The sequence below is a fragment of the Microcaecilia unicolor genome, chromosome 3 (genome assembly GCF_901765095.1).
Source record: "Microcaecilia unicolor chromosome 3, aMicUni1.1, whole genome shotgun sequence".
Classification (NCBI taxonomy): domain Eukaryota; kingdom Metazoa; phylum Chordata; class Amphibia; order Gymnophiona; family Siphonopidae; genus Microcaecilia; species Microcaecilia unicolor.
Window position 1 is genome coordinate 387,746,317 of NC_044033.1, and position 26,790 is coordinate 387,773,106.

General features: G+C 43.6%; 1 protein-coding gene across 2 annotated transcripts; it reads left to right on the forward strand.

Moving 5' to 3' along the window:
* Positions 1-115: 115 nt before the first annotated feature.
* Positions 116-25,708, forward strand: STMN4 (stathmin 4). 2 transcript variants are annotated; one of them, XM_030195551.1, is made up of 5 exons: positions 116-131; positions 4,438-4,533; positions 9,902-10,107; positions 16,388-16,579; positions 25,649-25,708. In XM_030195551.1, the coding sequence occupies exons 1-5, from the start codon at positions 119-121 to the stop codon at positions 25,706-25,708; spliced, it is 567 nt and encodes a 188-aa protein (XP_030051411.1). In that variant the 5' UTR covers positions 116-118. The 2 variants fall into 2 exon arrangements, with proteins under 2 accessions (XP_030051411.1, XP_030051412.1); XM_030195552.1 differs by lacking the exon at positions 116-131 and having other exon boundaries at positions 4,443-4,497.
* Positions 25,709-26,790: the final 1,082 nt, after the last annotated feature.

Consider the following 26,790-nt stretch of genomic DNA (forward strand, 5'->3'; position numbering starts at 1 on the left):
AGTAAATTGGGAGAACTGTTTAAATTCATCTAATTTTATTTTATTCTTCTTGTTATTTCCAGGTCTAAGTGAATTTCCATATTTCTTTCTCAGGCACAGAAACTAGCACCTCAGCATCATGACCCTTGCTGGTAAGTACATAGACAAATGCATTAAAACAATTGGGGATGGGAGGAGTCAGAGAAGGTGGGACGAGAGTGGGAGGGTGTTGGGTTGTAAAATTTGTGGAAGGACTTGAAAAGTTCTTGGTGTTCCAAAAAACTCTTCAGATGTTGTAAAACACATTTAAAACTCTGTGAAGTCCCAGCACTCTATCCCCCCAGTCCACCAGCCATTACTAGTATCACTTTCTCTTTCCTCTGGCTGCTACTGTGCTCCTGCTGCTGCCTCATGCAGCCCATGTGAGTCAGCTGATGTCTGGGCCACCTTGTGTGGGCTGGAGGAGGCAGTAGTAGAATAACAAAACCAGCAGAAAGAAGCGTATAGAGGCATTAGTGCTGTCCAGCAGGGAAGCAAATGCCAAGGCTGCCACATGTCTTATTCAGCCCAGAGTCCCAGCCTTCCCCACGTCAAGATGAACAACTCGATGTCAGGGTATATTTGCAGTTCAGTCATACCAGGGGTGTAGCCAGACTTCAGTGGGAGAGGGGTCCAGAGCCCGAGGTGAGGGGGCACATTTTAGCCCCCCCCCCCCCGGTGCCGCCAACCCTCCCCCGCCATTGCCGACCACCCCGCCGCCGCTGCCGCCACCACCACCACCAACAACAACTTTGACCCCCCCCCCTATGCTGACGACCCACTTGGGTGTCAGGATGCATACACACCACAATACAGAGTGTATGACTCAGTGGCGTAGCTTCGTGGGGCCACAGGGCCCTGGACCCCCCTGCTGATGACCCTCTCGATCCCCCTCCTGCCACCAACCCGCCCCCGCTGCTGCCATCACCTACCTTTGCTGGAGGGGGACCCCAATCCTCGCCAGCCGAGGTCCTCTTCTTCCCGCGCAAGGCTTCATTTTGTTTCTATGAGTTTCTGTACGTGCAAGACTGTTTCCGTACGTGCAGGACGTCAGACTCACAGAAACAGAATGAAGTCTTGCAGATCAGCCAGCAACCGCTGACTGATCTGCAAGGCTTCGTTCTGTTTCTGTGAGTCTGACGTCCTGCACGTACAACGTGCAGGACGGTAGAAACAGAACAAAGCCTTGCATGGGAAGAAGAGGACCTCGGCTGGCGGAGATTGGGGTCCCCCGCCAGCAAAGGTAGCCCACGGTGACTGCAGCGGTGGGGGAGGGTTGGCGGCGGGAAGGGGGGTCGAGAGGGTCATCGGCAGGGGGGTCCAGGGCCCTGTGGCCCCACGAAGCTACGCCACTGAGTCATACACTCTGTATTGTGGTGTGTATGCATCCTGACACCCAAGTGGACCCCAAATGCTGCCAATAGCCAGATGTCACCAGAGCATTATATACAGAGACAGATAGATTAAGGGTGCACCGGAGTGTTTGCATCAACCACATGGGTAAATTTGCTTTGATTACTGCCCCGGGAAAGTGTACCTGCCAGGGGTGTAGCCAGACAGTCAATTTTGGGTGGGCCTGGGCCTAAGATGGGTGGGCAGAAGAACTCCGCCCTGTCCCAAAAGTGATTTGGTCTCTCCCGCTCTCGCCTGCATGCCATATGGTCTCTCATACATCCCCCTTCCCCCACATACCTTTTAAATAGCAGATTTTCACTGGCAGCAAGCTGCAGCTAATACACACGGCTCATGTTGGCCCCACAGCCTTCCCTCTGATGCAATATCCTCTTTCCGCATAGGCGGGAATACATCAGAGGGAAGGCTGTGGGGCCGGTGCAAACAGTATGTATCAGTTGCTGCTCACTGCAGGTGAAGATCTGCTATTTACAAGGTATGCAGGAGGGATAGTTATTGGAGTTTTCAGCTGGTGGGACTTGGGGATCCCTGCCAGCCACATCATAGCTGTGCTGCTACTGGGTGGGCCTGAGCCCAAAGTGGGTGGGTCTGGGCCCACCCTTGGCTATGCTATTGGTACCTGCCTTTTTCATGAGTTCTTTTTCATTTTTGTGAATGTTATTACCTCCCCTAACTCTACTGGTAGAAATGCCTCCCAACATTACATGCAGTTTATAAAATGCTGTTGAACTCTAGAAACTGCTTTGAAAATTTGTAATTTTGCAATAACTTGCATTGGGATAAAGTTTGTTAATAAATTTTGCCTTAGGGCTTTCTGCTAACTTTGACAGTTAAAGTATGTATAGACTTTAACCCAGGAAGGAAGTCTATAGTCACTCATTCACACCTACATTCAAGTCAGCACTTACACATGAATGTTGCCAAGTTTCCTCTGTTGATCTTTGCCACAAGTTTCTTTGCAAAATGGCTGCTCCTGCTGCACGTGCCAGCAAATAGATGTGCACTTCTGCTGGTATTTTACGAAAAGCTCTCTGTTGGTAGATCCTTCTTTAAAGTACCACCAGAACTGAGCATGCCTTCACCTGGACATCTCAATTCCAAAGTTCTTTACTGTGTGTTAACAGATAACATGATTCAGCTAGCTATAGCTATTCATGCGGCAGTAACTGCCCTGCATTAGTCCACATTAACTGTTGATGTCGCAGATAAGTACATAAACATTGCCGTTCTGGAACAAACTAACCAGCTTATAATCGAACGAGAATAACGCCCAAGTTCCGACCTAAATCGGGAGATGGGCGTTCTTCTCACAAAAACAAATAAAGCGGTATAATCGAAAGCCGAACTTTGGACGCTTTCAACTGCACTCCGTCGCGGATGCGGACAAAGTTGACGGGGGCGTATCGAAGGCGTGTCGAAGGCGGAACTGGGGCGTGGTTATCGGGCGAACAGAGATGGGCGCCCTTCGCCGATAATGGAACAGTTTTGAGCTAGAATTTAGGACACTTTTCCTGGACCCTGTTTTTTGACGAATAAGGCCCCCAAAAGTGCCCTAAATGACCAGATGACCCCCAGAGGGAGTCGGGGATGACCTCCCCTGACTCCCCCAGTGGTCACTAACCCCCTCCCACCACAACAAATGATGTTTCACAACTTTTTACTTTCACCCTCAAATGTCATACCCTCCTCCCAAGCAGCAGTATGCAGGTCCCTGGAGCAGTTGTTAGGGGGTGCAGTGGACGTCAGGCAGGTGGACCCAGGCCCATCCCCCCCCCTACCTGTTACAATTGTGCTGCTTAATGCTACTAGTCGTCCAACCCCCCCAAACCCACTGTACCCACATGTAGGTGCCCCCCTTCACCTCTTAGGGCTATAGTAATGATGTAGACTTGTGGGCAGTGGGTTTTGAGGGGGATTTGGGGGGCTCAACACCCAAGGGAAGGGTGCTATGCACCTGGGAGCTCTTTTACCTTTTATTTGGTTTTTGTAAAAGTGCCCCCTAGGGTGCCCGGTTGGTGTCCTGGCATGTGAGGGGGACCAGTGCACTATGAATCCTGGCCCCTCCCACGAACAAATGCCTTGGATTTATTCGTTTTTGAGCTGGGCGATTTCATATTCCATTATCGCTGAAAAGCAAAAACGCCCAGCTCACACCTTGACGAATAAAACATGGGCGTCTTTTTCTTTTAAAAAATACGATCCGCCCCGCCCCTTCACGGACCCGTTCTCGGAGATAAACGCCCATGGAGATAGGCGTTTCTGTTCCATTATGCCCCTCTAAGGGTCCATCAAGCCCAACAACTGTGGGAAACAGGATATTGGGCTTGATGGACCATTGGTCCGCCCCAGTATGGCCATGCTTATGTACTTATCTGCCACATCAACAGTTAATATGGAGTAACTTCCATATTGATTGATGGCACATTCTCTGCTTATTTTGCACCATTTAATTGTTCCATCAAGCATTAATTGTTAATGTAGAAATTGCCTCATATTAACTGATAAGGTGCTGTGCCAGCTATTAGTGTGGCACATGAGTTCACGATTAGAGCAAGCTAATTATTGCACTAACAGCTAACGCAGCTTAGTAAATAGGCCCTTATGATTTTGAAAATCCAAAACAATGCATAAAACTCCTTTCACTGATCTACTCCTGCCTTGGGGCAGTCTCCATGAAAATGCAGGTAAAGGTCTGTGTGTTGTAAAACAGTGTATAAACTTTCACCTGCATGCAGCATTTGCAAGTTTCAAATAACCCTTTTGCCCATGTACGTAGGTATTTAAATTGGTAAATGGCTTTTGAAAATCTGCCCCCACCCTCCTCCTCATTTTCTGGTGCTGAATAAAGAAAATGAACATCATGTCTTTGTACTGCAGAAAATTTCCTGAAATCTGAAAAAGCGAGAGAATGAATGAATGAGCTATTCTATTAAGCCAAAAATTGACTCAACAAATATCTTTCTTTCTTTCCTTAAAATTTTTTTGAACATGGCTTTCAACCTACAGCCTACAAGGAGAAGATGAAGGAGCTCCCCCTGGTGTCCCTCTTCTGCTCATGCTTCCTAGGTGATCCCTTAAATAAACCAGCATATAAATATGAAGGTAGGTTATATGTAGCACCATTATTCTTCCCTGCCCTGTTGGATGTCGAGTTTACAGTTTATTTCCATTTGATATATCGCTGTATAGAAAATATTGTCACAGCAGTTTACAATACTTATAATCTCAATAATTAAAATTAAAATTAAGATATTTGAGGAAACAAAGCTTGAAAATGGGTGGGGAGAAAAAAGTTACAATCTCATTTTAGGAAGAAAAAGGAACACAAGATTTGAATCCTGTTATAGTCCCCAAGTTCCAAAAACTGGAACCCCCCCCCCCCCCCAAAAAAAAAAAAAAAAACATCATCAGATCATCAGTGTCAATTTTTAGGGCTGCTAATCGACTTTAAAATGCATCCCTGAAGAGAAATGCTTTCAGGCCTTTCTTAAAAAGTTGATAGGACAATGCCATCCTTAAATATTGTTGTAGACTGTTCCAAATGGGTGGACCTACTACACTTAAAAATTGAAGTGCAGGCCAATTTAAAGCATATATGGTTATATGAAGGCACTGCTAGTAGGTTCTGCTGTGATTTGTAAATGTTGTATAATACGGACTTATATTCTGCCAGTGTCGCTATGCTCATATTAGCCCTCTCCTCAAGTCACTTCACTGGCTCCCTATCTGTTTCCGCATACAGTTCAAACTCCTCTTATTGACTTATAAGTGCATTCACTCTGCAGCTCCTCAGTACCTGTCCACTCTCATCTCTCCCTACACTCCTCCCCGGGAACTGCGTTCACTGAGTAAATCTTTCTTATCTGCACCCTTCTCCTCCACCGCTAACTTCAGACTCCATTCCTTTAACTTTCTGCACCATATGCCTGGAATAGACTTCCTGAGCTGGTACGTCAAGTTCCATCTTTGGCCGTCTTCAAATCTAGGCTAACCCCCCCCCCCCCCCCCCCTTTTTGATGCTGCTTTTAACCCCTAACCTTTACTCACTTGTTCAGTACTCTTATTTTATCATCCCCACCTTAGTAATTCCCTTGTCTCTTATTTGTCCTGTTTGTCTGTCCTAATTAGATTGTAAGCTCTGTCGAGCAGGGACTGTCTCTTCATGTTAAAGTGTACAGAGCTGCGTATGTCTAGTAGCGCTATAGAAATGCTAAGTAGTAGTAGTAGTAGTATGGACCGCGATACACATTGGACCTTAAAATACTCTCTTGTTGCAGGATGATGAGGTCATTGCTGTATCAAACCACCTTGAGGGATTATTTGGAGTCTAATTTACATTCTGGTTCCTCTGTAGCATCATTTGGAATGTTTTGAAGGTTGTCACTTGGGGCTATTTTATTCAAAAGGCCAGTCGTCGAACCCAGGCTCGAGTTTGGGTAGCTTGTTGTCTCTCTACTATTTGCTCCTTAGAACAACAACATAAAGCTACCAAGGATGTGTCTACCTTGCAGGATCTGCATGCTGCTCGGTGCAATTGGATAGTATCTATTCTGACCAACTTCAATTTTTGAATCTTAAACGTAAGCAGCATCATTATTAACAGAAAAATAAACCAGGGCGCTTTTCAGGTCATAAATTATATAAACCTCAGGCTGACCGTTCCATTTAAAAGGTGAGATGGGTCAGGGGCGTTCATAGCTAAATCCTCCTTGATTCGTGAATGGTGTCAACAATTTTACCAGGCTCTTTATACTCAAGATTCCTCTATCTACATGGATGCCATTGATGCTTACTTAGCTGCTCAGACCCTTCCCACTTTAACCAAAACTCAATAGTCTGATTTGGAATGTCCTGCCCTGGCGGAGATCTGTGCATTTCTCAAGGAATTTCCCACAGGTAAGGTCCCAGGCTTCAATGGGCTTCCTAATGAGTTTTACAAGCTTTTTGCAGGAGAGATGGGCTCTCTCTTGGCATCAGTTCTTAATGGAGTACAGAGTGGGGAGGATCTGCCACCTTCCATGATGGAGGTGTGGATTCAGGTGTTGCCCATACCTGGTAAGGATAAATCTGAATGTGCTTCTTACCGACCTATCTCTTTGCTGAACTCTGATGTGAATGAGTAGAGTGGAACGGGTAGACGTGAAGCATCTGTTTACTCTTTCCAAAAATACTAGGACTAGGGGACATGCAATGAAGCTACAAAGTAGTAAATTTGAAACGAATCAGAGAAACATTTTCTTCATTCAACATGTATTTAAACTCTGGAATTCGTAGCCAGAGAACGTGGTAAAGACAGTTAGCTTAGCGGAGTTTAAAAAAGGTTTGGACGGCTTCCTAAAGGAAAAGACCATAGACCATTATTAAAATGGACTTGGGGAAAATCTACTGCTTATTTCTGGGATAAGCAGCATAAAATGTTTTGTACTTTTTTGAGATCCTGCCAGGTATTTGTGACCTGGATTGGCCACTGTTGGAAACAGGATTCTGGGCTTGAAGGACCTTTGGTCTGTCCCAGTGTGGCAATACTTATGTACTTATGTAATTATGTAGCTAAAGTGTTGGCAAACCGCTTGTCTGGTGTCCTTCCATTTATTATTCATCCAGACCAGGTAGGCTTTGTGGCTCATCAGCAGGCCATGGGCAATGTGAGGAGAACAGTCGATTTGCCTTATTATGCTCAGCGGGAGAATTTACTTTTGTGCCTTCTCATCCTTGATGCTGAGAAGGCCTTTGATAGAGTTCTGTGGTCCTTTATGGACAAAGTTATGGAATGCTTCAGGTTGGGCTCGTATTTTTGGGGTTGGATTCAGGCTTTTTATGCTACTCCTTGGACCTGTGTTTGGATCAACGGAGATAACTCTGTCATGTTTTCTTTGAACTGGGGCATTCGCCAGGTGTGCCCTCTTTCACCCCTGACTTTCGCTATGGTTATGGAACCATTCACTTATGCAGTCCACGCTAACCCTGATATTATTGGTGCTGGTGTGGGCGGCTGGGAGTATAAATTCTCACTCTTTGCGGACGATGTTTTACTTTCCTTGATTTGACCCTTGATCTCTTTCCTAATTTGATGAGAGAGATTATGCATATTAAGTCAATATGCATAAAACGAAATCTATGGCAGGGGGAGCCCTTTGGTTCACTCTAGATTCTTTACAATCTTCCTTTTCTTTTCATTGGGTCTCCAAGGGGCTTAAGTATTTGGGGGGGCCACACTATCTAAATCTTTTTCTGACCTATTTCAGCCAATTACCCTGCTTTGGTGCAGGAAATTTATTGGGATCGTGAGCGTTGGGACTTAATGCATTTGTCCTGGTTTGGCTGCATTGCTACACATAAAATTAATGTTCTGCCTCGTTTAATATATCTCTTTCAGGTGTTACCTATTCGCTTATCTCAAGGGTCACAAAACATCCAAATTGGAATTTTCGAAACCTATTTTGCAGACATTTATCTATGCAATTAATCTGCAGTACATCCAAATGACAAGGGGGAATGTCAGGGGCATTTCAAAAGCGGGATTAGGGTGTGCCTAACACTTGGACATTTCACAGTCATAATGGAACAAAACAAAAATGTCCAGGACTAAAACCAAGATGTTTTGGTCTAGACCTGTTTTCAGAATGAATAAGGCACAATAAAGTGTCCTAAATGACCAGATGACCACTGGAGGGAATCAGGGTTGACCTCCTCCAATATCCCCCCCCAGTGGTCACTGAACCCCTCCCAACCCCCAACATGTGAATAAAAATATGACTTACCAGCCTTTATGACAGCCTAAGATGTTAAAGTCAAGTCTATTAGAGTAGTATGCAGGTCCCTGGAGTTTTGTAGTGGTCGGTGCAGAGCACAGTGGGGACCCAGGTCCCTATCTCCCTCTACCTGTCACACGTGGTGGAAACTGTGACCCCTCCCAAAGTCACCAAAACCCTTCTGCACCCACATATAGATAACCCTTCATCCATAAGGGCTACTGTAGTGGTGCCCAGTGGGGGACACTGTGTTTTAGGTGGGTTTTGGAGGACTCAGAGGACAAAAGGGAGCAAAGGTGAGATGTGCACCTGGGAGCATTTTCACAAAGTGCACAGAAGTGCCATCTAGGGTGCCCCGTTGCTTTCCTGGGATATCTGGGGGACCAGCCTACTAAAAATGCTGGCTTCTCCTACATCTCAATGGCATGAATCTCTACATTTTACACCTATTCTTGTCTTTTTCCGAAAATTAATAAAGCAATGCTACTGTTTAAAGTTTTCTTTTAATAAACTTTCTAATTAGTCACATTAAACCATTGTAGCCTATGAGCCTGCAAATAGGTGGGAAAATGTGGGATACAAGTGCAATAAATAAATATGTAAATCGATGTTTGCTCTGCATACTCTATGAACCTATCATAGGTGTGCACTGCATAGTTTTTAATCATTTTGATAATTCATTTTATTTTTATTTTTTGAATTTGTTTAAAGGGATGAAAAAAAAACAAAATAAAAAATGTGTCCTCTCCCTCCACCAATAATTTTTTTAAATTCCCCTGAGCCTTTCCCCCTTCTGTCTATCCTTCTGGGCCTTCTCCACTCAAACCTTGTCCCATCCATGGAGCTTCAATGGGCAGGAGCACTCATCAGTCCCTCCTGTCGTGTTGCCAGCTAATCACAAATTGGCTAGTGCCAGTTCAGATTATTGCACTGGTAGGGCCATTCCTGCCCTGCGAAAATAGAATAAGATGCTGGAAAGGGGGTACAAGAGAGTCAAAGGAGGGGGGAAGAACCTTGGGAGAGCTATTATGATTATATGATTTATTTTTAATATTGCAGGTTTTAAAATTAATGGCGGGCCCCAGGACAGTCTCCTTTTAATTTTTTTTAATAAAATTTAAAATGTAACAACATTTTCAAAATATAAAGAAATCAGAAGTTTTACTGAAATGTTTTTATTTTGGTTCAAACAAAAGCACCACCCTAATGAACAGAACAGCAACTTCTACAAGCGTTAACTTCCGGAAAGTGATTTCTTATGGCTGGAGATTTGGCTGTAATTAAAACTGTATCAAGAAAGTAAATTACACTTTCCTATATTTTAATGCTGTTTGGAACAAATTGTATAAATTTGGTTAATAATAAAGGATACCCATGGGAAAATACCAATAAAGAAAGCAATTATCATAAGAAAACATATAAATTGCTTATTTTAGGGCTCAGAGTAGTACTACTGAATCAAATTGCACAGGTATACATGTCTTTTGTCACCTGAAGGTGATGGGATAGCTTAGCTGCAATGAACACTGGGGAGATCTGCTGTCATCCTGGTGTTTCATCTGCATCCCAAAACACACTGGGACTTCTAGATTGGGGTCAAAAGATAACAAAAGCTTTACTGATAGAGTTAAGAAAAGCGTATTTTGTCACTTTTGAAAGCCATGAGGGACTTTGACAAATGTAGCACTACTTATCTGTAGCTTTTGTCCTCTAATCAGACACTGTGGATCTCACCTGGTGTGTGATATCGGACATGGAAGTCATAGAACTGAACAAGCGCACTTCTGGCCAGTCCTTTGAAGTCATCTTGAAGCCTCCATCTTTGGATGGGATCCCTGAGTTCAATGCCTCACTTCCCCGGCGGCGAGACCCTTCCTTGGAAGAGATTCAGAAGAAGCTGGAGGCAGCAGAGGAAAGGCGGAAGGTAAAGGAAAGACAATGTATTCATTTCTTAATGCAAAAGATTTTGTTCTAGGTTATGATACCATTGTGGGATCTGAATTTAGTTCATGCCTTTTTCAGTAGTTCAAGGTGAGTTATATTCAGGTCAGGGGTTTACAAGATTGTACCTGAAACAATGGAGTATTCAGTGACTTAGGAACAACGAACAGGGGAAACCTCCATGACAAGCAAAACAGACCAACAGAAGTAGATGCTGACCAACAGACAAAGCCAACTCGGGAGATGGTGCTCAAAAAACAATCAATTAAACGTTTTTTTTAAGCACCATCTCCCAGTTGGCTTTGTCTGTTGGTCAGCCTCTACTTCTGTTGTTCTGTATTCAGTGATTTGCCTGAGTATCAGTGAGACTTGAATTCTGGCTTTTAACTCTTTGTGCTATTAAACTACTTCTCCACTCCAGATAGATATCTGAAGAATGGACTTTATGTCTTTAATAGCTCCTGTACCACCAAATAGTTTGGGATTTTAGATTTAATTACTCACTTTTTCCAAATCCAAAATGAGTTACCCATCAGATACCAGAGTTAGTTCCCTGTTTATTGGCTTGCAATCTAAGTTGTACCTGAGGCAATGGAGGGTGAAGTGACTTGCCCAAGATCACAAGGAGTGTCAGTGGGGGAAGTGAGACCTGAACCTTGGTTACCATTGGTCTCACCCTGCCTGTTTTCTTGGTTCTTTACAAAGTGGCACAAACTAGAAAGGCTGCAGTATTCTCCGAGACCAGTATGGCTGCTTAAATTTTGCACCAAAATGAAAAATTTCAAAGACCAGGGAGAAATAGTAAGTAGGAACCAACCTGGTAGCTCAGCAGCAGTGCTCTGAACTTATTTTGGAAGATCCAGCTTAAATTCCTTGTTATGGCTTTCATTCTCTGGCCTTTCAGGGGCTTGGCCTTGTTTGGAGCTAGAATTCACAGCCTGGGAAGGGATGGGAAGGCTCCCCAGCCATTGTTTGGCAGTGACACCTATTGCCTGAATCAAGGGATCATGTATGTTGGGATTTTGAGAGAATTGTGGCCTGTCTCCTGGTCAAGGCCCACCACTGCAATGGTAGGGCTAAGGAAAGCTCTAAAAATAAGGGAACTACCTCAGGAAATTGGGCATGAAGGCTTATGGCACTATTACCAAAAGGAAAAGAAGGGAAGCTTGCAGGTTAAAACTACAATTAAAGAAAAAAGATTGGGCAAACTGTCATTTTAGTTAATGTAGGAATGCTTGGGCAATTCATAAAAATAGCAAGAAGGTTGCTTCTTTATAATTATGGTGGCCCAAAAGTCCATATTAGAGAAGGACAACTTATTTCCACATTTTGTTCCAGGTTCTCCTGTTTCTCAGCCCACAGCTCTAGTCATTAGGCTACTCCTTCACTCCTCAAGAGCTACTAACGTGGCTAGTTCTCAGGATATCCTCCAATAAATATGCATGAGATATATTTACACCCAGTGAAGGGCAGGCAACACATGCTGATATCTCTTGCATATTCATTATGCCCTACTTTTGGTTCTTGAGGACTGAATTAGCCACTTCTGTATTAGACTTTGCAAAGATGTTATAGTGCATGAGCATTAACCTCATGACATCTGCAAGATCTCAGAAGCTCATGCACCCAGAGATGGGCTGGTTCAAATCCCACTCCTGCTCCTTGTGATATTGGGCAAGTCACTTAACCCTCCATTGCTTTAGATACAAAATTAGGTTGTGAGCCCTCTAGGGTCAGAGAAATACCCACTGTGCTCATCTTCAGCTACTACTGAAAAAGGTATGAGCAAAATCCAAATAAATAAAATGATTCAAATGGCCAGAAATGGCTCCTGACCATTTAAATTGCTTCTCTAGGACTAACAGGGCATATTCAGTAGCACTTAGGGGCCCTTTTACTAAGCTACGTAAGCGTCTATGCACGTCCAATGTGCACCAAAATGGAGTTATCGTATGGCTGTTGCGGTAATTTCATTTTTGGCATGCCCGTCCGATACGCGCATCTGAAAAATAATTATTTTCGGATATGCATATCGGACGCACGCCAAGTGGCACTTCGCGTGCATAGGTCATTACCACCCTGTTACCACGTGAGTTTTTACTGCTAGGCCAATGGCTGGCGGTAAGGTCTCAGGCCCAAAATGCACGCGCGGCAATTTTGATTTTGTAGCACATCCATTTTCGTCAAAAGGCCTTTTTTACAAGCGCGCTGAAAAATGGATTGGTTCACTCCCAAAACCTGTGCCTAGACTACCGCAAGTAAAAGGACCCCCTAACCAGATGGTGCTGCTGAACATTCCCACTTAGCACCTAAGCTGAAACTGGCTACTTTGTGGTTGTTCGGGAGGCCGAGTCAGTGCTTAATTGGTTAGAATAACTGTGTAAATAGGACTGTATAACACAGTCCTATCTTTATGCGGTTTACCATAGACATATCATACTTAACTGACTATGCTTTAGCCAGCTGCAAATGCATGGATAATCAATACTGGGCCATGTCCCAGCACCGGCATTGAATTTCTGGGTTTCTGAAGTTGGCTAACTCATAGTCAGTTAAGTGCAATATTCAGCACTTAACTACCTACGGGTTACTGCATAAAGATAGGGGTGACTTTTATGTGGTCCTGTTTATGCGGTTAACTTGGCCAGATAAGGGCTGAGAATTGGTACTTCACTGGCCACGTGCTGACTCTGCCCCAGGATGTCTCCAAATCAGCTGGTTTCAGTTTGGTGCTAACTGGTTATTTTCAGCAGCACTAACTGGTTAAATGCCACTGAAAAATAGCAGTTAGCCCCGAACAGGTGATTTAACTGGCCAGGAGCCATTTCTGGCTGGTTAAATTGCTTTGAATATTGGCCCCCAAAATACTTATCCGACAGTAATACAAATTCAATAAACCACCTTTCAACACATTAACAAACTTATGTACAAAATAAATTTACTTTAATATAAGATAAAATATGTGTCTAGATATCTTTATAGACTTGTTTTCCTGTAAGCTCCCACACAATGTGACACATGCTTTGAGGAAGACATAAATTTTCCATCTAAGTCCTCAGTTTACAAAACTGCAGTAGCAGCTACCAGTGCAGTAATGCCGACACAGCCCATTCACTTTGAATGGGCTGTATTGGCATTGCCGCATGGCTTTTTAAACAGGGGAGGGGGGGGGGGTAAGTTTGTGTGGATATGTCTGTATTTAGTTACATATGCAAGTATTTCATAACTCTGTCCCAGCTCCACCTTATCTCCACCCTCGGTAATACCTATGAATATCCTATATAACAGTGTCGTAGCGAGGGCGGCTGACATCCAGGGCGGGTTGCCGCTGCGCATGCACCCCCCCCCCGGGTGCAGCACGGTGCACACACCCCCTCAGCACATGCACCCCCTTCGGCGCGCACCCCCCCCCCCCGGAGCACATTCTTACTAGCATGGGAAAGCGGGGAGCGGGCGGGAGGGCCGATCCGCCCCGACTGCACGTCACTGGGAGCTGCGTCGGCTCCGCTGGTTCCCTGCTCTCTCTGCTCCGGAATAGGAAGTAACCTGTTTCGGGGCAGAGGGAGCAGGGAACCAGCGGAGCCGACACACCCCCCCCAGTGGCGTGCACCCGGGGCGGACCACCCCACCGCCCCCCCTTCCTACGCCACTGCTATATAATAATTTGCACCTCCAACGTTCCATCGCTGTCTGGCTGCCTGGGTTCATAACATCTCATGATGTCAGCCAGCCTCCAGCGTTCCATTTCCCCTCACTGCCCCGCCCTCCTGTCAAAAGGTAATGATGTCAGAGGCCGGAACAGTGAGAGGGAAGGGAATGCTGGAGGTGAGCTGACGTCAGGATGTTACCAATGGAAGGGAAGCCAGCCAGGCCAGCCAGAAAACGATGAGGTACAAAGGAAGAGAGAATCGCGGCACATTGAGGGGAGAGCAGAGCAGAATCGATGGACATGGATGGGATGGGAGGAGAGGACAGGAGAGAGGAGAATCACGGGACACAGATGGAAGGGCAGGGAAGAGGAGAATCGCTGGACATGGAGGGGAGGGGATGGGAGGGGAAGGGAGGGGAGGGAAGAATCATTGGACATGGAGGGGAAGGGAGAGACAAAAAAATCGCTTACAAGAGAGCCTTTCTAGGGCCTGTTTCATTGTTGAGGAAACGGGCTGGGTTCCACTAGTTCTATATAAAACACTATGCATGGCAGAACATATTTCATTACATCTACAGTCCTGGAACATTTTCTAAGCACCTACGTCTGTTTTACTTGCACCCCTTACATATATGCATTTACATTGTAAAGCTATGTATGTTTGCTAGGTATGCTGTTGACACAAGTACTTTATTAGTATCATTCAACCCCATGGGGTCCTTTTACCAAGCTGTTGTAAGCAATAACACGTGCTTACCGCAGGTTAAAAGGACTTAGCATAGAGCGTGCCGAGGCGTCCCATGGTAAAATCCCGATATGCACATGCTACCCATGTGCTGAAAAATAAATGTTATTTTTTGGTTGAGGGAGCATGTCTGGGGGGTGAAGAATGGTGTGTTTCTGCCTACATTTTTCTCTGTTTTCTATGTTTCTATAGAAATCTAGCATAGCGTGGTATTAGAGCATGTAATATGTAGGTGGCTGCAATTACCTCAGCCATAGAGGTGGTGTAAGTATGAGTGCCCAAAAGTGGAAGATACCTGCATAACCTACCTACCATATTCTGTAAGTTACACATGTAGGTGGGACCCCATCTATGTCGTACCCATGCTCCACCCTATGTGTGGCCCTTCCCTTTATGAGTTATATAAGGGGTCTTTTACTAAGCTGTGGCAAAAGGGGGCCTGTGCTAGCATCAGAGTGTGTTTTTGATGCACGCTGAGGCCCCCTTTTACCGCAATGAGTAAAAGGCTGTCTTTTTCCTAGAAAAGAAATGGCAGTGTGGTAAGTGAACCACTTACCGCGTGACCATTTCAGGGGGGAGCACTTACCACCACTCATTGAGGTAATGGTAAGGGCTCCAGCGCTAACCCGCCGGTAACAAGACAGTGTGCAGTTCTGCCCGGTTACTGCCGGGTAAGCACCAGCACTACAAAAATAGAAAATATTTTTGTAGCACAGGACATGGCCTACGCTGGGGGTGGGAACTACCACTGGGCCAGGGGCATAGCCAGATAGCCAATTTTGGGTGGGCCTGAGCCCAAGGTGGGTGGGCATGGAATTCCCCCCCCCCCCCCCGGCCCCTCCAGTTTGCTCTTCTCTCCACCCCTCCCTGCCCACAAACCCCAAATATTAAATACTTGAGCTGGTGGGGTCCCTAAACTCTGCCAGCTGAAGATTTCCTCCTACTACTTGAGCAGCCAGCACTCTTCCAAATGGTAGCCGGCAGCACTTGCCTCAAACTGATGCTGCTGCTGCTGGCAGGCCATGCATGCTCAGTGCTTTTGCATGTGTGAAAACAGCATGTGCAGAAGGGCCGGTCTTAGCATCAGCTCAAGGCAAGTGCTGCTGGCTGACATTTGGAAGAGTACTGGCTGCCCAAGGACAGAAAATCTTCACCTGGCAAGGTTTGGGAATACCCACCAGCCATAGCAAGAGTGTCACAATTTTGGGTGGGCCTGAGTCCGAAGTGAGGCCCACCTGTGGCTAAGCCACTGCACTGGGCTCCTGCAGTAGCCCGGCGGTAGTTCAGAATTGGCTTGCAGTAAGCCTGTTGCCATGCGCTAACCCTTTAGTGCACCATTACAGAATAGTGCTTAATCAGAATATTGACATTTATACATGTATGTGCGCACATGCATGAACCGTTGTCAGTATTCCGTAGATTTACATTCATAATACGTATGTAAATGTAAGCTCTCTGTTTTAGAATTGCCCTTAATGTGTGTGGATTTCCTGTGTTTGAAAGCTGATGTGAGGCTGTGCAGGCTGAAAAGTGTGTGTGTCGATAGTCAGTTAGGTGCCTCATTGAAAATGAACCCTTTAAGCTTATCCTAAAGGCAACTGGCTGCTCTGAAACTGATTAGTCTTAAATGTTTGAATAAAACAGGAGCTGCGGAATGCTTTTCCGGTTGGAGTAAGGGTTGGGGAGCCAACAAACCAACATGCTCCATCATGCTCCCTAGCTTGGGAGGCCAAGCTCCGACTCCAGTGGCCCACTCCATTCCACTTCCTATGAGCACAAGTACTAGAAAACGAAGCTGTTCTCTTTGCAGGCTTAGTTTTCAAGCAAATTAGAACTGCAATTTAAACGGCTTTGTCTGTTCCTTTTCAGTACCAGGAAGCTGAGCTCTTGAAGCATCTGGCAGAAAAGAGAGAACATGAGCGTGAGGTCATCCAGAAGGCTATTGAAGAGAACAATAATTTCATCAAAATGGCTAAGGAAAAACTGGCACAAAAAATGGAGGTCAACAAAGAGAACCGAGAAGCCCACTTAGCTGCCATGTTGGAACGCCTGCAAGAGAAGGTTAGTTAGGAGGACCTTTGCTTGTATGCTGCCATTACTGAAAAAAAAAGCCTTGAAAATAAATGAACTGACAGTATTGGCCACTGGTGACTGACACATGACATGATGTTACTCTTGCAGCTTCTGGTAGACTGTTTCCAACAAACATCATGCTGTTGACTGATAAAAAGGGTACAGTCGTTCATTATGACGGCAATCCTCTACATAACTAATCCTGGTTAACCAATACAGGTTGTATCCCCCAAATTATTAGACACAACAATCAAATTCTGCTGAAAAAAATCCTCTCTATAACAAATACTGTTTGTTTTATCTTTCCAGTCTCTGTTATATAGAAGGCCCAACTCAGTGTAAGAGTGACTTCTGTCCTCTGTTTCACATTTCTAATCTCAGGTTTCCAGCTTTCTTCAACTAATAACTCTGATTCAACACAGATAGTATTACAATTTAAAGAACCAGTGCTAGCTACAACCTTTCAAAGTAAAACCAGCAAATAACAATGTAAGAAGTACCAGCTACTCATACTTATCACCTTTCCATCTAGCATAATGTTTTATTTTTTAATAAAGTCATTCTGTACTTCTTGTAAACATCACAAAGAGCTGTCTAGGCCTCACTATATATTAGAATATGGAAATTTCCAGCAGTAGGTGTGTAACTAAAAGTAGAGTGATTCTCCAATCTTCAAAGGGTGGGCCCCTTTCTGCTAATCTATATAGGTTCCAAAGGGTAATCTAGGAGGTACCAAAGGGAGTAGACAACCCATAAAAAGTGGAGAGAGGCAGTAAGGATGCTGACCTGCTTCCTGAAAGGGTTTCTCCAACTTCCCCAGGTATTCTAGTGGGGAGGTTACTGATATTTCCACTCAGAATGAACCTGTTTCTTGGTTTTGCTACTTTTTTGTGGGAATGGAAGAGCTTGATTCTGTGTATATTCTGTTGTGTGAGCAAGGATTTCCACTGTGTACTATAAATTCACAGCAGTGTACTGTATTTGATTTTGGGAGAAGGAAAAGTTTGTGAACTGCTATGAGTGCAAAGCTTTGGAGGGTGTCCATCTCAAGGAGAGGAGATTGGAGGCATTACTGAAGGACTTCAGGGCTTATGGGTACCAAAGAAATCTGTGACTATAACAGCAGAACCTTCATTTATTTTGGTATGGTCTTGGAAGCAAGGGAGGCCAGAAGGGACATTTGGAATTTATTTTACTGCTCTGTGTTGTAATTTTCTTGTCTGAGCTATGAACTGTATATTTTGGAGAGACTTAATGGCTGGAGTTTCTTACTTTACTATTTTTTCAGTAAACGTTTGAATTTGGAACAACGCTATTTGTGTGAAGATTTTTCTTTGAGTGACTGTGTATGTTCCTTAGGGTATTTTAGTTAATGTTGCTCCCCGCTGGAAGAATCCCACTTTTCCATACTGTGCATTGCATGAAGGTAGCTCTTACCTAAACAGAGACCCCTAGATTCTATATAGGTCTCTCAAAGTTGGACACCGAGGGCAAATAGGTGCATAAAGTAATTACTTAATGAATGAGTAATTGAGGTTAATTGGCTCCAATTTGGAGTTATGCACACAGCTGCCCTAGGCGCTAATCTATAACATCCACACCTAAATTTTATAGCTTGCAAATCCAACGGGGCACGACCATGGGCAGATCAGAGGACATTCTCAGCAGTTAGTCACAATATTATAGAATATTATAAGATGCGTGCCCAACTACCGATAATTGGGTGTCAGCATTTACACCAGGCTTCAGCAGGTGTAAATGCTGGCACCCAAAAGCAGGCGCAAAATCGACACTAAACTAGTATTCAGCTAAGGGCTCTCTGCGCCAAACGCCCTTTGTGAATACTATCTTAGCACAAATCTTTCCGGCACCTAACTTTAGGTGCCATTTACTGAATGTGGCTCCGAGTGTCCTGAGAAAGAGGAACATTACTATCATGCTGTTTTACGAGCTTCTTACTTCAAAGTTCTGCATGCAGGGCCAATATTAAACATGTTGGGGCCCAGAAATGTGGCAGGGGGCTCCCCAAAGTCCACTAGCAGGGTGCTCCTCCTTTAGTTTTACACAGGTGTGGGGCACCTTATGGCATTCCGCCCCCCCCCCCCCCCACAAAGCCAGCCCTGAGTGCTCCTAAGAATCAGAGTTTAACTAATTCAAAGTTCTCTGCTTCCCTGTGTGAGTTGCCTCTTTTCCTTTTGTCTGTCCTTAGCCTATTCCAGGCTAGCTGACTGAGAATATTTAAAAAAAAAATTGTATAGAGGAAGCTAACCTGATGTCTCCATGATTCCCGAAACTACTAAATATGCTGTGGCAGGGAAAGAGCAATCACAGCCAAGCAGAGCTGGCTAGCTGTCATATCACATCTTTAACTTCTTTATAGGGCCAAGGAAAAGCACAGCTAAGCGGACATTTTTTTTCCATTTTTTCTTGCAAACCAAACATGACTGCGTTGCTCCAAAAGTATGAAAAGTAACGAGTAAAATGTAAAACACACATAAATGAAAACGTTCTTTGCTAAGTTTCATTCTTACTTTAGAGCTGATGAAGGGAGGATAACTCTTAACAACTAGAGACAGATGCATTAGGTTAGTCCAATAAAAAGTGTCACCTACAACCTGTGTGTTGACCCTTATTTCTACATATTCTTACATTTTATGCTTTTGAGTACAATGTTAACTTTAAAACTGAGATTTATTTCCTTGCTAGTACTGCTGCTAAATGTATTTGCTGGAATGTTCTATATTTCTGCAATTGGTTAGAGCATTATAGACATATTTTCTATACAGGAACAGGAAAAGCAAGGTTATAAATGCCAGAGTGTTTTGAGACCTGAATTAGAAACCCCCACATTGATCCACATAAAAAATACCTATGGGCTCAACTTTCAAAGAAAGCTGAGCACCTGACCTAGGAGTTTCAGTTTTAGGATGAAAATTAAATCTGCAGCACCCACTACAATAGGACAAGCATCTTATCCAGACTGGCGCCATCAGCTCTTCAGGTTTGCAGGTACTATCTCCAATGGACATTTCTTTAAGCTCATTGGAAAGTACTCATCTCTTCCTCTTCCTGATAGTTCTTGCTTGCAAGGGGTGTCATATGTAGGCATCTCATCTCCATTATACTTGGGCAAATCGGATGCTAAGGCATCATTGATAACATTGACTTATTCAAGTTTATCCAAAGATTTGCTGTCTCCTGAGAGGTATCAGCAATCTAGGTCTGAGGATTATGTTTGGTTTCTTAAATGGAGGGAAAGCTTAAGACTATTATTGCTCATAATGTTTCTTTTTCATAGGAAGTAGTCTCTGCTGCATAAGTGATTATTTCTATTAAACTGAAGGTACCTTCCTTTCAGGATGCATCCATTTAATATATCCATTTACTAATACAGTATATCCATTTAATATAGTAAAACCATGCTGCCTCAGGTCCTACAATCCATTGGATTCTAGGAACCTTATTATCCTGTCTTTTAGAAGTGTTTCCATTACTTTACTCACCACAGAGGTCAGACTAACAGGCCTAGTTCCCAACTTTCTCCTTACTTCTGCTTTTGTGGAGAGGGACTACATCTAACCTTCTCCAGTCCTCTGGAACCACTCCTGACTCTAAAGAAGAATTGAAAAGGTAAAACAGCAGAGCTGACAGAACTTTTCTAAATGTCTTCAGTAGCCTCTGTTGTATCCCTTCCATTCCTATTGCTTTCTCTACCTTTAGTTTAGCTAGCTTCTCATGAAGACAGTCTTCTGAAAATTGTTCAAGGTCTACAACACTTCTGTTTCTATTTGTGCTTCTCTTCTGAGGTCCCACTCCCAGCCTTTCATCTGCAAATATAGAACAGAAATATTTGTTAAGAGATTCTGCTTTATCCTTATCAGCTTCTACATATGCCTTGAGTCTCAGAATGCCATTTTGCACTTCCTCTTATCATTAACATATCTAAAAAGATATATTGGCCCTCATGTTACCATATTGGCTATTTTTTCTTCCATTTGTTTCTGTTTTCCTGACTACTTTACCAGCTTCTCTTAGCTTTTCCACATTTTATTGCCTATTTTCCTATTTCTGTGATCTGTTGTAGTTTATGAAGACTGACCATAGGCGCCAACATTTCAAAATGATTGGGGGTGACATACACAATACAAAATATCCCTCCCTGAACACAACAAGAAGAAGAAGCTTCCCTAATATTGGAGGTTTCTCAGCACCCACTTGCACCCATAGATCTGGTATCTATGAGACTAATCTCTTCTTCCCTATCTTTTCAGCTACTACTTTTGAAAACTAAAGTGGCCTTCTTTTCCTCTTACTTTTATTTACTTTCCTAACAAAAAGGTATAATAGCTCCTTTCAGTTTTGCCCACTGCTTTTCTCCTTCCCCCTTTCTCCTGATGTTCCCATATAGCTAACAATTCCTTCAGGCATATGACTAAGTAAATTTTTTTGAAGTCTAGAACTTTCACTTTTGAGTAAACCCTCTCTATGTTTGTATTACAATTGAACCACACTATCCAGTGATCAATGGCTATTACCAGAAGCGTAAACAGGTTTTGATAACAGGGGGAGCAGACATTTTATAAAATAGGCGCCAGTGCAAGGCTGAAGGGCTGATCCACATAGGCACCATTTCATTCAAAATCCATTTGGGGGAGCAGCTGCTCCCCTTGCGCCCCACCTAGCTCTACCTCTGGCTATTACATGATAACCCACTACAACATCAGAACACTCTCCATATTCATAAGCAAAAGAACCAGTATGGCCCCACCCTGTGTTGGTTCTATTGTCAACTAGGCATAAACTATCATTTGCAACAACATGGGATATGTTAAACGACATATCCCATGTTGTCGCACATCATTAATAAATGAAAACAAGCAGAAAAACATTTCATTTTGTATTTTTTCATTTGCTGATAATAGCATGCACTCTTTGCCCAGAAGATGTACTCTTTTGAAAACAGTGCATACTCTTTCCTGATAGTGAGCATGCATACACTATCCTGTGCACTATCAGGAAAGTTCACAACCGTGTTTCCCCGAAAATAAGACACTGTCTTATATTAATTTTGCTCCCCAAGACCCGCTAGGTCTTATTTTCAAGGGAGGCCTTATTTTTCAGGGAAACATCAGGTCACCCCCCCCCCCCCCCCACCTGAGGTCGCCCCCCCAAACAAGATCGCCGGCTCCCCCCCCCTTCGATTGCCGGCTCCCCCCGCCCTCAGTCGCTCCCGGAACTAACCTCTTAAACGCTTCCTTTCACCATTCATCTTCGCACTCGTCGCAAGCAGCAGGGCAGGCCACTCCTTCCTTCCGCGTCCCACCCTCGTCTGACGTAACGTAACGTCAGGCGAGGGCGGGACACGGAAGGAAGGAGTGGTCTGCTCTGCTGCTTGTGGCGAGTGCGAAGGTGAAACGAAGCGTTTAAGAGGTTAGTTCCGGGAGCGACTGAGGGCGGGGGGAGCCGCCGATCAGGGGGGGAGCCGGCGATCTCGGGTGTGTGTGTGTGTGTGTGTGTGTGTGTGTGTGGGGGGGGGGGTGACCCTGATGTTTCCCCGAAAAATAAGGCCTCCCCTGCTAGGTCTTATTTTCGGAGGATGTCCTATTTTCGGGGAAACACGGTATCAAGGAAAAGTGTGCACTCTTTCCAAAAGAATGCAACCTCTTTGCAAATAGTGCCCTGTGGGGCCCTTTTACAAAGGTGCGCTGAAAAATGGTGTGCGGTAGTGTAGACATGTATTTTGGGCGTATGCAGAATCATTTTTCAGCGCACCTATAAAAAATGCCTTTTAAACATTTTTGCCGAAAATGGACATGCGGCAAAATGAAAATTGCTGAGCGTTCATTTTGGGTATGAGACCTTACCGCCAGCCATTGACCTAGCAGTAAGGTCTCACGCAGTAACCGGGCGGTAATGGTCTATGCACATAAAATGCCAATTAACATCTGATTACCACCCACACGCTGGAAAATAAAAATATTTTTCAGCATACCTAGCGGATGTATGTCAAAAATGAAATTACCGCAAGGGCTATGCAGTAGCCGGGTGGTAACTCAAAATTGATGCACGTTGTGTGTGCTTAGGTGCCTACGTGGCTTAGTAAAAGGGCCTCTGTCTTTGCAAAGAGGGCACATTCTTAACAACATTGCTTCTGTAACGACAAAATGGCCAAGAATTCCCGTAAACAACACGGGAAATTACATGCAATTAAACATTTCTAGGTTCCCATCCCTATTACCAACTGCTGGAACAGTTTTCCCTGCAGAGAATCCAGGATCTCCCTATTTCTTGATGATACCACAACTATGATGCTCTATTCAGCGTCTGGCATATTGAGATCACCTATTAGTTGTACTTCCCCTTTCATAGCTATATTGTGAATGTCTTCAGTTAAATCTCTATCCACTTCTTTTGTCTGTGAAGGAGGCCCATATATCACACCAGTGTAAACAGATTTTCCAATCTCTTTTTCCAGACTGACCCACAGTGCCTCTTCCTTAGCCCATAAGTCCTGCAATTTTCTTTAATATTTTCTTTAACACAATGCCACTCCCCTTACGTTTCTTCCTACCCTGACTTTCCTGAACAAACTATAGCCCGGTATAACTATATCCCAGTCAAAATTTCTATGAACCATGATTCTGTTACCACCATTAAATCCAAGCCAGCCTCTTCAATCATTGCCTCTAGCTCCAGAATCTTATTTCCAATAGTACGGGCATTTAGCATACACAGGTTTCCAGATGTTGCTTTTTTTTTTTTCTCACTTCTATATTTTTTTTCAATTGCTATAGAAGTATTTAATGTTTTAATTATCTGAGTGCTTTTACTAAACTGGGGGCTTTGTTCAGCTATATCCAATGATTCTAGCTTAAAGCCCTCTTCGGTAGATTAACCAGTCTGCTGCAGAAGACACTTCTTCCTTTCTCTGGAAAATCATCTCATGGTCAAGGAAACTGAAATGCTCTCAATGACATCATCTGCGCTGCCATTCTCCAGCATGCAAGCTTCTGTGCTTTGGCCTTTACCTTCAACACCACCACCTGCATACCTATCTGCTGCACCCTCCCTTCCAGAACCATGAAGTCGCTTTTCATACTTCAGTGGGATACCTAGCAGTATCATTCCTGCCCAAATGGATGAACAAATAACAGTCTGTAGGCTTCATGAATCTTGTCAAACCCTCCATTATGTCTCACATCTTGGCACCAGGCAGACAGTACACCTCCCAGGACATCATGTCTTGTGGCAGATGGATACCTCTGTACCCCTCAGAATAAAATCACCAACTACCACTACTCTTTGCTTCCTAGTCATCACTGATCTGGCAACTTTGGGGGGTTTAAGCTTTGATTTCCAGGATTTTCTCACCTCCTCCACTTAAAGGTCTCTTATGAAATTGCCCCAGTGGTTACACACATTAAAGTATGTGCGATGACAAAAGCCATGTAATTTTAAGCACCCTGCATGTTGGCATGCTCTGGGCTGGTGTTTTTGTGGAGTGTGGGCAGAGTCACAATTTACACATGTTGCTAATAAAATACACATGTACAAGCAAACTTTATGTATGAACATTTATGCCTGCTTCCAGATTTACTCTTCAACTTACTTCCCTCAACCTGCCCTTCCCCCCACCTACTTTTCAGGCACCTAAATTTATGAGCTCAGCAGAAGGACATTTTCATTTATACAGTCTAGATGTCTAACTTTTTAAGTGCTTCGATCTTTTGAATATCTAGCCCTCTTGTTTCATGATTATCACCTTAGTTGACATCAATATCCTCGCTAACCTTGTGGGCTAGAGGGAAGTCACCTTTGAGACTAACCCTTGCCAGCAGTGTATGGTTGACAGAGATCATCACAGTAGGGGAGCCATCTTTTTTCCCTTCTCAGGATGGAGTTCTTTGGCTCTTCACTGGAGCCAACATCCACTAGTCCAATCGGGACAGGAAGGCTGAACTTTAGCTGGTCCCTTTCTAAATAAAACAAGCTGTGTTACCGCTGACTGAAGGGCAAAACTTTTATAATTCTTGTTCTCCATTAGTCATATGAACTGAGCCGGGTTGGGGGGGGGGGGGGGAGAGGATTAGTTTTGGGTAATTAATATGTATTTATTTTTTTGTGTATTGTTTTATTTTGTGTTTATAGGAAGTTGGATTTTATTGTATGACACCTAGAGTGATTTTATTTCTTATAGGCATGTATGTTATCAAGTAGAATAAAATCAATTAATCAATAAATCAATAAATAATATAGCAGCAAAAAGTACTGCTCAATTTACACCAACTATGGGCTTTTACAAAATTTAGAACATGAAGTGGAAGCTAAACTAATAAGTGCCCCTTTGACTAGATTTACATTAGTGGTCTGCTTTTCTTTTTTGGTATATAGTGGGCATATTTGTGTTCTGAAAACCCAAACTTTCATTTAAAAAAGCTAGGGGTTTTTCCCCAAAAATAAAAGATATGTGCTATTTTGGAGGCTAAATGATGTTCTACAAATTGAGATCCCTGTTCATCAAGTTATTAGAAAGTGTAAAAAACATTTAAAAAAAAGGCCTTAATGCATCAGATCCTCAGTAGTATGAAATGTGGCAGAATTGGCAAAATATGAGCCCCTGGCATCTTCCAAGTTCTGAGAAAAATATCCCCTCATGGTGGTTGCATTGCTCATAAAGCTCATTAGATATTCTATCAGCATCATCAGTTTGGTTAAACTTTATTCTGATTCATTTTGATAGGTAATCAATTTATGTAATGAATCAGAAGTGGTAAAAATGAAAGAAATATAATATTTTTTTAGGCATACGCCATTCATTTCATGAAGAAGCAACTGTAGTCATAGTTGATCTAATGGGAGTTGCAAGATCTAGTTAACCTGATGGCCCATCTAATATACAGTATTAGATGGGCCAAAAAAAAAGACAAGAAAGGCTTGTAGATTTTTCAGCAGATATTCTGATTGCTGGTGTCGACACAACTCCAGTCTAGTTTTAATGCAGAATGAGACATGGTTACAATCTGGTGCTAATTCTGAGACTTTTCCTTCTCCATAAAGGACAAGCATGCAGAAGAAGTGCGGAAAAACAAAGAGCTGAAGGAAGAGGCTTCCAGGTAGAAGTGGGCATGGTGAAATTGGACTGACGGCTCCCTGGGGCCCTGCACAATGTCAGGCAGAGGAGATGGAGGCTATTACGCTTTATCTGTTAGTGAATGTGAAGAGTGGAACAGTGAAGCCATCTGATTCTAGGGAGGGGGTAGGACTGGGAATGGGGGAGGGGGATCGGGATGTATACATATCCCATCAGCAAGTTTGATCACAATCCTCTCCATGTTCTCATCTTTTTTATTTTTTATTAATTTAATTTTTTTTACTTTGTTGCATCAACTGTGTCCATTATAAATCATGGTCCTGTAGAAACAGGCAACTCACATTGTGAACAAATTATGATTTCATTAAATAAAATACAGATAAGAGTAACAATGTTATATTCCTCTGAGTGTGATGATGTGTGTTTCATTTGACTACAACAGAGATGAAATGTGTGTATTACATTAGTGCCTATCTGTGTTTAAATGAATAACATTCACATTCATGTATTAATAATGAACAACATCTTAGAAAAAAATATTCAAATGGGAAATCTGATGTCCAAATCAAGACATCTGAAGTTCCCCTATAATTTTAGAACAGGATCTGCTGACCTAGAATCTGTTCTAAAATGTATGGTGAAATATGTATATATACAGTATATGTGCTGCTACATGCAGCAGGAATGTACATGTTAGATACAAACCCTTCCAAAGTATGGACAAGGAAACAGCAGGCACACAGACATCCATTTCACAGCACATGAACTTCTAAGTTGCTATCACCTGAACTCCCACTTATGTCCGATCTTCCTCCTGACCCCCTCCTCCATGTCCAATCCCTCTTCCAACATTCCCATGCCTTCTGATCCTTCCTACACACAAAATTACCCTGGAACAAAGAGCCATGGCATCTTTGATCCTACCTTTATCCACCCCCCCCCCCCCCAAATCCTCCCAACCCACTGGGACCTACCTGCACAGTAGATGTCCTGTTACAGTGTCCCTGAGTGGCAGCAGTCTCTGCTGCTGCCTGGGAAGGTGCCAGGATCCAAGACTGCGCTGATACAAAGCAAAGGTGACAGGATCTAAGATGGCATGGAAACAGAC